The sequence below is a fragment of the Nelumbo nucifera genome, chromosome 8, assembly GCF_055504915.1.
Source record: "Nelumbo nucifera cultivar China Antique chromosome 8, China Antique-T2T, whole genome shotgun sequence".
Taxonomy (NCBI): domain Eukaryota; kingdom Viridiplantae; phylum Streptophyta; class Magnoliopsida; order Proteales; family Nelumbonaceae; genus Nelumbo; species Nelumbo nucifera.
Genome location: NC_142656.1, coordinates 28371541 through 28383844, shown reverse-complemented (window position 1 = coordinate 28383844; position 12304 = coordinate 28371541). Strand labels below are relative to the sequence as shown.

The following is a 12304-nucleotide window of genomic DNA, read 5'->3' as shown; positions in this document are numbered from 1 at the left end:
TAATCGAGCTTGTAAATTGGGCTCGAGCTCGGCTCGAAGCCCGGTTGAAGCCGAACTGAACCGAGTTCGAATAGATTGTGAAAAGCTCGACTCATGGCCACCTCTACTTAGCATATTGTTGAGTCCCCGAAACCCGAATCCTTTCTTGGTTTCTTCCTTTCCAACCTCAGAAATAAGACCATTCTCACTATTGCCTTACACCCCCTTTTGCTCCCTTACTTTATGGTGTGATAATCATACTACTACTTGTTTGGTGTGTAATCATGTTAACCATGGACGTTCTAAGAACATTGAACTGGGCATTCGTCATTTTAGAGAAAAGTTGTAGATAAGTTAGCTATTATTAAGTTTATTTCTAGTACTAAGCAAGTTATAAATATCATGACCAAATATTTTCCCTTTACTCGGTTTGATGCCTTCAAATCCAAACTCACAGTGGAGACTGAACCAAAAATTCAGGTTAACTGAACCGGTCGGTTTTGGTTAGCCAATATAAAAAAACCTGTGTTAACCAAATGGACTAGTATATATATATATATACACTTTATTATTTATAATATATAATATATTATTTATTATTTATAATGTAATATTTTGTGTACTTCTAATTTCTTATTATATATTTGTACATTTATTTATAAAAGTAAAAATACCGAAAACTAACGAACTGAATTGGTGGTTAACCAAACCAATCAAATGGTTAACCAAATTGACTTCAGTTCAGTTTCGAATACCGGTTTTTCAAAAAGTGGTACTACTTATTTGGTTTGGAATTTAGGCCCATGGCTCGGTTAACCGAACGTAACTACGAGCATCCCTACTTGTAGGTGGGGATGTGAAGCATAATCATTCTAATCTACTCATGTGATGAAGGATATGTTTCCTATCTATACATGACTCTCTTAATCCAGGAGAGATGAAAACTATTTTCACTATATAAAATATGAGAAACGGTATACAATACCTTGTGGTTTGCAAATCAAACTAAGTTTTAGCCCTATTGCACACTATTTTTCCCTCTCCTTTCTTAATCCAAAGAATCCATATAGAGAAAAGAGCATACTCTTTTACCAAGAGTACTCCTCTTAACCTCTCTTTGTTTTCTCTCAAACAAGAAAAAGAACTAACTTTTAATTGCCCTATATAAAGAAGAAACCTTTTATATATGAAACACACCTTAGCTGTAAGGAGTAGCCACATCAACTATTAAATTACAACCTAATCAAATTATTGAAAAATAAGACACCAATCCAATAATCTCCACTATGGCTTCTGTTTTTACTACCTTGGAGATCTTCCACTTGTGCCTCTATTTTTTTGCAACTACCACAGACATCCATTAACCTTGAGAAACACCACTAGTTATATATAACCTGAATTGTTCATCCCAACACCATTTGATTCAAACAAAACTGACTAATGCAGCTATTTATATGTATTTGAGTTAACTATCTTTGCTAATGCTAGAAAGGGACATCATTCTTTCCTTTCTCGTGGTAGGAATATTCCTCTCACCATCATCTGTACCCTAAAAACATGTAGTAATTATCTTTGCCCCAATTATGAAAGAGATTTCGTATGTGACCACATTACCTTGTGCTTCTTGTTTCTAGCAACACATTAAGGTCTTAGGAACCTTTATACTCCCAAGAAAATGATATAATCCCTTGCTCTTTTCTTCCTTCCTTAGGACTGTACCGCCATGTACAGTTTTCATGACTTTACCTCTAAGAAAGACTTTGCTACTTTTGGAGTCCAATATGTTAAGCGGTATTAGATTCATATACATCTTTGGAACATATACTATAACACCCAAAATGCGAGCCACTCCAAACATTTTTATCTTCATCATCCCAACACCCATGATGTTATAAATAGACCCATTAACAAAGGAGACAACACTCTTCTTCCTCTCTTAGAATGTATCAAAATATTCCTTTCTACAACAAATATGCATAGTATAGTTGAAATATAAAACCAACTCATTTGGAAAAATACATATACCTTTGGAAACTATGAGAATATCTCCTTCATGATCTGATGCAACTGTTACACTATTAGATTCATCTTCATTCTTTTTTTACATTAGACAATTCTTTTCATGTGACTAAATTCATTTATCTATAACATTGTATCTTAATCTTTTCCTTGACTTTGGGTCTAAACCTACCACTCTTAGACCCATTGTTAGATGATCTTCCTTTTTTATCCATTCCCCACATAACCATTATAGAATCTTGTTTACTTTTATACTTCGGTTTTTTCTTAACTTCATGCAAGAGATGTGGTGACTTCACTATTTTCCCATACAACAACATTGTCACTAAGTTTTCATATAAATTAAAAGGCAATGTAAGAAGCTAAAGGGCCTTGTCTTGTTTCTCCACCTTGATATCAACTTTCACTAGTTGATGCAAAATACTATTGAACTTATTTAAGTGTTTGAGGAGATTATATTTTCTTCCATCTTCAACCCATAAATTGTTGCTTCAGATACAACTTTATGGTTAAGATTTTTTTTTTTCAAATAATGTTTTGTCAGTTCCTCCCACAACTTCAATGCAAAGTTTTCCTCCATAACATTAAACATAATGTTCTTATCATGAAATAATCAAATAGTACTAACACACCTTGATTTGATGCCTTCCCAATCATCATTGTTCATCTCTTAATTTCGACTTTTTCCTTTTTTTCAATTCTCTAACCAATCCTTGTTGAACCAAGATGTCTTTCACCCACTTTTGTTATAAGGTAAAGTTGCCTTTGCCATTAAACCTCTTAATCTAGAATTGAGCATCCGTACCTTTTAATACTACTATATCTCAAGAAATTTTGCAAACACCTTTTAAGCACTAACCTAGAGGCTCTGGTACCACTTTGTTAGGCTCGCAACAATCACTCATAGGATAAAATCGTAAAGTATTTAAAATGAAATAGCAACCAAGAGAATCCAATGTTAACAAACAGTAAATGAAATCCAAGAAAAAGATAAAAAAGAAGCACCAGGCCACCATGAACACAAAATTAAGATTTATGTTCTTTGACCTTATAGCCTATGTCCATGGGAGTGGTGAAAAATGTTCTTCAATATGAAAAAAAATAAGAAATAAAACATGGTACCTTGTGGTTTGCAACAAAAACCAACCCTAACCCTTATACACCCTTTCTCTTTTTTCTTTCTCAACTTGAAAAACTTGTACAAAGGAAAGAGCATACTCTTTCACTAAGAGCTAGCACTCTTCTTTATCTCAACATATCTTTTTCTTTCTCTCCAACAAGAAGAGAAGGCAAACTTCTAATTGTATATATAAAAGAAACCTTTTATAGTTTTATATGTAAAACCCACCTTAACATAAAGGAATGACCATATAAACCTTTAGATTAGAACTGAATTTGATGGTTAAAAAATAAGATACAAACCCAATAATTATATACAAATCAATAGGTTCAATTGGATGTAGATATGGAAATTGTAGACACCATATATAGGCTTCAAATCTTTATGTGGAAAGCTTTATGCGAGTCTTTACTAGGGCAGTGTTTAGCACATCTTTTCGGTGCATATTTTGGTCTACAAGAAACTCAAAAGACCAAAAACTGGTCTTTTACCATTTGGTGAAAGACCAAAAAAGCCAAAAATCGGCAAATTTGAATGAAGCTTTTGGTCTTTCCACATTGAAAATACCCTTTCTAGCTGCTTTTAACATTACAGTAGACCACAATGCAAACTAAAGGGTCTTGGTCTTTAAAGACAAAACCTCAAAAATCTCAATGTTCTTTCTCATCTACTGGGCTGTTGAAAGATCTATGTAAAAATACTTGTCATACAGTGTTCTAACAAAAGAAAAATATTGAAACTCTAGCTAATAGTGTAGTTGTGCATAAATCCAAGGGATGTTTGGAACCATGGTCATTTTTCAAAAAAACGGTGCCACATCGGATCCACATAGGCGTTTCAACAAACGCCCATGTATCTCATTGTTTAGTTCAGCCAATTATTAAAAAATCAGGCATGCCTCGAAAATCAGGACCCCTCCGATGCATGAAACACCAAATTTGGCATTTCATGCATCGGTGAACCATTTCCCCCAACGGTTGACTGATGTGTATCCTGTGCTGTTTACCTGTTGGCACATACATGAAAAACGGTGATGAAAATCACCTTACTAAACAGTATACTGTTGCTCACTGCCTACGTGACAGAAGCATTTTTTTGTGAAAAATGGGTCTTGAAAGCATGAATATTTTTTCTTGAAAACTGGTCCCAAAAAGTATCCACTCTTCCAAACACCATGCCAGATTGAATTTATATTCAACCGAGGGCAGCAAATTGTATAATACCAAAAAAAAGGTAGAAAATTGTATAATTTTGGCAGGAAGAAAATCTACATTCAATGCCAAAATGGGAGAAAAATTAAAGTAATTAATTTTTACTCAAGTTTTTTATAATAATAAGGGTAATATGGGAAGAAAGAAATAAAAAGATATTTGAGAACCAACAGGCCACAGCCAACGATTTTGTAAGAATAAAAGCATTCTATGGATTAAATGCTCTCAACTACCCAACGATGTAAGGTCAAGTAAATCTCTGCATCGGATTGCAGCTCCTAAAATTTAAATATGTGTTGATGCCTCATATGATCCAATAACAAAAACAGATGGTAATGGTATGCGATTTTCGTAAATGCTAACAAAATGAGGTCATCCATATAGAGGGATTTCAATGCAAGGCTCGACGAAGTGTCAATGTTGAATGGTGGGCCGTACTAATTAATTAATGCTTTATTATTTGTAATTTTGAGGCACACAGAAATGAAAATTTATGTTTGGTAATTGAAATAACAATGAAAGCCACATCTACTAGCTTTAAATTATCTAATGCTACCATTATCTATATTATATAATTAGTTGGGATCCGTATGATGCATGAGCTTTATTACCAAAAATTGAGAAACGAGTTTTATGACATTTCAAATATTATTTTTTGGGTTATATTTAATTTATTCAATTATAATTCAAGTTGAATTTTAGTGAGAATGGTTAATTTCATATGCTCTAGATAAATTTGCATTAATTTTTGTATATATTAATTATATTTTTATTAATGTTTTAAAATTTCATTGGTTTGTTATTATTTTGCATTATGTTATAGGTAAAATTATAAGAAACCTCCTCTTATAGCAATTTTATAAACCACCCTATGTTTTGCATGGTTTTTAAAGTTGAACCGGTCAGGGTCCGGTTATCGGTTCGAACAGTCCGGCTCGTTCTGACAAAAAAATTAAAAAAATTAAAAAAATTTGAAAAATGGTCAAAATCATTTGAACAGTTCGAATGGTTAACCGGCCGATTTAGTGGTTTGCTGACCAAAATTAACGGTTTTGGGGAAAAACGAAACCGATCAAGTGATCAGTTCTCAGTTTTTCCGATTTGACAGTCCAATCCAGTCCGGTTTTGAAAACCATGGTGTTTTGATCCTAAAAATACGTCCCCTACAGTTTTAAAAAGTGCAAATATTTCCTTTCTGTTAGATTTTCAATAACAAAGACATTGTAGTTACCAAAATACCCTTATCATTATTAAGGCGTTACCGTACACAATTTAAAGTTTAAACTTCATCCTCCACTAATTTTATTTTACCTTACAACTTTCAAGTAGTAATTTTCTCTCTACTCTTCTTCCATAAAATAAGGTTAAGGCTGAAGTGAATGGAACAAATATATATATATATATATATATATATATATATATATATATATATATATATATATATATTGTTTCAACGTATTTCAGTAAATTTACTTCTAAATAAAGTAGGTTAAGAGTGAATTTTATATTCAAAAATTTTAATGCATTACATCAACATTTTCCATTTGGAATTCTGGTAGAAGGTATATGCACATTCTTTTTAGAACAATGGTTTTTTTTTTCCTTTTTTAACGTCAAAACACGGGAGGTTCATAGGAATGTTAGAAAACTCAAGGACACTTTTATAATTTCCCAATTTCTGAATGGAATTTAAATTAACTAAAATATATTTAAAATTAGTAATATTTTATTAACATTTACTAACTTTAATTAATTATATTAAGCTTTTGTTTTTTTAGAGGAATTTAAGTTGGTTTCAAATTAATAGAGTTTAAATAATTATTTTTTTAGCAAGTAATTTACTAAATTATTTTTACTATGATTAATTAATATTTATTATTTTTAAATAGAATATAAATGGATTATAATTTTTATGATGTTTTATTTAATGTTTCCAACCTATCATTGACTCAAGATGATTGAACTGTCTCGAATAGTAACTTGGTTCTATATATAATTCCATGTTTCCTAAGACCCACTATTTTGTCAAAAACCATTGATTTTCTCAAAACCTATTCAACTTGGGCTTGAACCATTGTCCCTTTTGGCAAAGTCATTGGGTCATGGGTTGTAATATACAATGTATTGAAAAGTTCTAAACAAGTTAACTTTGTGTTCAATTGTACAATTTAGATGATGTTTTTTTTATTATGAGTAATTTTTTTGCAATCTTTGCAACCCCTCCATACAAAAAAAAAAACTAATATTTTTGCCTTAATTTCAGTTTTTTATCTTTTACTTATAAAAAATTAAAAAGTAAAAATTAGAAATATTATATACACACAAACACACAGACACACGTAAAGTGTAATTATATATATATAATGTATCACGATTTGACTCGTCCAACTCACACAATTGAGCCATTTACCTATTAACTAGAGGCAAAAACTATAAATCCTCTAAGCTAGTTTCTAAAACAGTAGTTAAATTGTTGAACAAAGTAAATAATATTTATTTGGAAAAGTAAATTACTTGATTAATTAACTTAAAAATTAAATATCTTTTAAATAGAGGTAGACTATTTAGCCTAATAATATAATTAATCATTGAATATCTCCAATTCAGGATAATTACTTTTATTAATAATTATAAGTTTATATAAATATATCTAATGTATCTAAAATTATAGTTACATTGAAATGTATATAGATATAGATAAATTTAGTGAATTTAATGGAGTAATGGGGAGGAAAATTAGTGGCATAAGTTATTGAGGTTGCTTTTAGAATCGGTGTAAATCAAGAACGGCGTAAAAGTTTACACCGGTTTGATTTTGTCCATGTTTGGAAGGAGAGTGTAATCATGGTCAATGTAAAGCTGCACTCTGGGTCAGTTTTGCATACGGTTGGATGGAGTGGAGTTTTACATCAACAATCAATGTAAAATCTATCAAACGTAAAGTTTTACATCAATTATCGATGTAAATACTATATCGATTTTATTGATGTAAAACTTTACACTCTTCACCCATTCGTTTTTTCAAAAAGCAACAGTCACTTTCACGGTTCAGTGCAAAACGTCACCAATATACTTTTACACCAATGACACTTTACACTGATTCCAAAAGCAACCTAAGGAGTTAATGGCATAATTAATGATGAAAGATAATTAAATAAGTTAATGGGAAAGATGAGAGATTTAATAGTGAGTTAATGAGGAGAGATAAAAGTAGTAAAGGTGAACTTTGCTATATCTTGGACTCCATAAAAATAATAAATATTAAAAGTAGTAAAGCTTATCCAAGTTTCATTGTGCTTGAACTTAGCCCAGTTAGCAAATGAATCTATATCTTGGATTCGAACTTGGTTCAAAGTTCAAATTAAATCGAACCAAATCAAACTTTTTATGAGCTGAATTTGAAGGGCTCATGAAAGGCTCAATTTGTGTCTACCCCTTGTTAAAAGCCACTGTGAAGAAGCCCTCCAAATTGGCAACATGTGAACTGTTTGTCCAATCAATAAAACCTATCAAGAGAATCGGTATTCAACTACTCATCGGTGTAAATTCAAATGATCAGTATAGTGCAAGTACAAACTATTATTACACAATGTACAAGTTACACTAGCTTCTATAACATTTTGTTCAAAGAAGTGTTACTATTTAAATGTTGAAAAGAAGTGCTAATTAAAATCTAGGGTAAATTTCTGAAACCTCCTCTAAAGTTTTTGACCGTTGCTAAAATCTCCCCTGAAGATTAATAATTGTAGTATATGTTTAGCACCGATGCTGCAGCTACAGCACCGTTGTGGGTTAAAAGCATCATTTGTTGAGAAAACAGTGCTTTTTTGTTTGGAAACGTTGTTGGCAGGTAAGACGTTTCCTGGAGCAACAACAACATTTTCTGTTTGGTACCAATACTTAAGGAAACGTTTTCTGCACTGGTACCTATTATTCAGTACCACATCATGTCCCTGTCACTGCCACCTCAGATCCCTATTGGCAGTAGCGAGCTGCAACTCCAAGAAATGCCAAATTCGGCATTGCTCCAAGCCATGCACGCCTTCCCGATTTTCATGGCATGGTTTAGAACACCATTTTTTATGGAAAATGATTCCAAACAAACAAGCGTTTCTTGGAGCAGCATTTTTCCGACGTAGCACTGATGTGTCATCGTTTTCTAGAGCAATGACATCGATGCCAAACAGACATGTAATCACCCCCTAAACTTTCTGACATAATTGCAAGTAGACCCCTTATGTTACAATCTTTTATATAAAGAGAGACAAAAATGCCCAACATACCCATGCAATTACTATTGAGGGTGGTTTCAAAATAAAAGACAATTAGACAATACAAATTTTATAAACAACAAAAAGAATAAAGAACCTAAAGTTGTAACTTTGTCCTTTGAATGATTGATATGAAAGGCTTGAAAAATAAATCAATTTTGGAAAGGTGATTGGAAGGGGTTTGGGTTAGAGATTCAAGAAAAAATTTGGAAAATAAATATTTTGATCATAAGTACATGCATAGGTATTTTGGACATTTTTTTACCTATTTTAGAAAATTCTAACAAAAGGATCTATAAGCAACTATGTCTAAAGTTCAAGAAAATTAATTGACTGACCAGATCTGAAATCAATAGCTATTCTCAAATTTGCTCAAAATGTAACTCATCACAAGCATGAAAGATGTAAGATGTTTTCAATACACGCTAGCATATGCATTTGGGGCACCAATCTGATCTCCATCCTCACCAACCTCGGCACTTACTAGGGCTATTCACGGGTCGGGTTGGATCGGTTTACCGAGATACACGCTAGCATATGCATGTGGGGCACCAATCTGATCTCCATCCTCACCAACCTCGGCACTTACTAGGGCTATTCACGGGTCAGGTTGGATCAGTTTACCAAGATTTTTCCAACCGATCCGACCTGGTCGGGTTACCTGAAATTGAAACCGAAACCGATCCTGTGTTAAGCAAAACCGACCTGGTCGGTTTGACTCGGGTTGGGTTGGTTTGGGTCGATTTTAGCTCTAAGTTCAACCATGGTAATAAATTGGAGGGTTTGGAGAAAGAAGACTGAAATTTGATGTAAAAAAGGGCACCTAATTCTATTAGAGAAAGAAGACTGAAATTGGTAAGGGGCGGACCAAATTAGAATATAAGTTATCAAGAAAATAGAAAGTCAAACTTTATTAGAGAAAGAAACTAAAATTTGTATATTTCAAGAAACATTCTAATCTAAGTAAAAAATGACACCTAATTCTAATTGTAATTGATTGCCTATTTGGTGTAAAAGACCAAAAAACTAAGATCCTTTGATTCTTTTCTTTAAATTTTTTCAAAAAATTCCTTGTTTAGTGGTCTTACAATACTTGCCATTAATGTCATTCCTAACTAGAAGACTAGAAATTAAGTTAGATTATAAATATGATAGAGACAACTTAGTTAAATAAGAACTAAGTAGATTCTAACTACTAAATTTTCACATATGAAAATCGAAATCAAGCTCAACTATCAATTTATGATTTTTTACAACTTGAAACCGATCAGTACAGAAAAAAACCCGCCGACTAGGGTTGAATCGGTCCAAATTAATCGATTTGGTCGGATTGGATCTTCTGAACAGCCCTATCACTTACGACTGTCCGATCCAAAAAAGAAGCTGATTTTTTCAAAAGTGTCCGGATCTGAAAGTAGTAGATCCAAGCTCATTTATGTTTTCACATTAATGAGTCCCAACGGTCACGGCATACTGTGCCTAGAGAACCGAGACATCGTGGACCTGTGACAAACCCTAGTTTGGCTGTTCCCCCACCCCCTGCTCTTCACCTTCACGAACAGACAAGCTCACCCAATAAAGAATGTATCTATAATCTATATAACAAAAACCCATTAGACCTCGGAGCATAGCCAGAAAGTTTAGCTAGGCTACTCTTCCAAGTTTCATATCCATGGCTTCTCTGTCACAACCTCACGTAGTTATCTTCCCTTTCATGGCTCAAGGCCACACCCTCCCTCTGTTAGACCTCTCAAAGGCTCTCTCCCGTCGAGGCATCAAAGTAACCATCATCACCACCCCATCAAACGCCCTTTCAATACTCCTTCACGTCAAGGACCACCCAAACATACATGTCATGGAGATCCCATTCCCGCCGGTGGAAGGCCTCCCTAAAGGCTGTGAGAACACTGTTGATCTTCCTTCCATGGACCTATACACTACCTTTTTAATGGCTACCGTTCAACTTCAACAGCCCTTCGAGCAAATCCTGCGAGAGATGTCCGAAGTTGGGTCGCTCCCCATTTGCGTCATCTCCGACTTCTTTCTGGGCTGGACGGCGACTGCCTGTCGTCCGTTTGGTGTCCCTCGCCTCGTCTTCCACGGCATGGGTGTCTTACCCATGCTCATCTGTAAGACTCTGTATACAAACAAGACATACCTGAGGAGCGTGGCATCAGACTCGTCGTCGGAGGCTCTAGTTCTAAACCTGACGGGGCAAAACCTTCCCCCCTTGAAGCTTTCTCAGGCCGATTTGCCGGACTTTACCCTAGGAATAAACAACTGTAACTCGTTCTTTCGCTTCCTCGCTGAGATTGAGCAGCAAGAGTGGGACAGCTGGGGAATCATCGTTAATAGTTTCGTGGAGCTGGAATGTGAATACGTGCCATCCTTTGAGTCATTCTATAAAGATGGAACCGGAGCATGGTGTGTGGGGCCTCTTTTACTCTACGACGAAGTAAGAAATGTAAATAAGACCCACATTGGTGATCCAGCTGATATCTATATCAAGTGGCTGGATGAGCAAACCGAGTCCGAGTCTGTCATCTACGTTTCCTTCGGTACCCAAGCGAATGTATCCGATGCACAGCTAGATGAGGTGGCGTTTGGGCTGGAGATGTCAGGCCATTCGTTCATCTTGGTAATAAGGTCGAATACATGGAGCGCACCAGATGAAGTAGAGGATAGAGTGAGAGGGAGGGGCTTGATCCTACGGGACTGGGTGGATCAGCGGCGTATCTTAGCACACAGAGCGACAGGCGGGTTCCTGAGCCACTGCGGTTGGAATTCTGTATTGGAGGGCTTGACAATGGGACAGCCAATTCTGGCCTGGCCCATGATAGCAGAGCAATCACTTAATGCCAAGTTCGTGGTGGAGGGTCTGGAGGCAGGCATATTGGTCCCAAGGGAATCCACATCAGGAGAGAAGACTGTAGCCGTCAGACGCGAGGTGTTGACGGATGGAGTGAAGGAATTGATGGGAGGAGAGAAGGGGAGGAAGGCTAGGGAGAGGGCTAAGGAGTTGGGGAGAATGGCCAGAGAAGCAGTGAAGGAAGGTGGGTCGTCCCATAAGAATTTGAGCCAACTGATTGAAAGCTTGAGCCAGCTTAAGATGAAGCAGCAGACTTGTGTAAAAATAGTCTAATTAAGATGAGGTTGGGTGGGTGAAAAAACATGTGGTATGGTAGTTTGGGAAAATTACTTACATCTCCTAGTTTCCACGACATATAAGCTTTTGTTGTACTTTGACCTCAATAAACCTCATATTTTGCAAAAAAAACAGGTCGACTTTGGTAAGTCTTTTCATGTGAGTTTCACGCTGTTTAGAAGTTTGGAAGACTGAATTTTGGACTTTTTTCGTTAGTTTAAAATGAAGCTTTTATAATCTTTTACACCCCATCTTTTTCAAATGTGTGATACTATGCACATGCTTGGAAAAAAGGGGTTATTTTTCCACAAAATTATTTGAATATGTAAGTGAGATCTACCAATAGTATGTGGGGCTTACTTTGGAAAAATGTATATGGGGCCCATATTGGCCCACATTGAAAAATGTATGTGTGCCCACATGTATGTCCACACATGGACCCACATGCATATCCACCAATGGCATGTGAGGCCTACCTTGTAAAATGTATATGGGGCCCATTTTGAAAAATGTATGTGTCCCATATACATGTCAACACATGGACCCTACTTGCATGTTT

General features: G+C 35.1%; 1 protein-coding gene across 1 annotated transcript; it reads left to right on the top strand.

Moving 5' to 3' along the window:
• The first annotated feature begins 9868 nt into the window (after positions 1–9868).
• LOC104605345 (UDP-glycosyltransferase 90A1-like) lies at positions 9869–11877 on the top strand. Its single transcript, XM_010270074.3, has one exon. It carries the CDS (start codon positions 10273–10275, stop codon positions 11740–11742), a length of 1470 nt encoding a protein of 489 aa, XP_010268376.1. The 5' UTR covers positions 9869–10272; the 3' UTR covers positions 11743–11877.
• Positions 11878–12304: the final 427 nt, after the last annotated feature.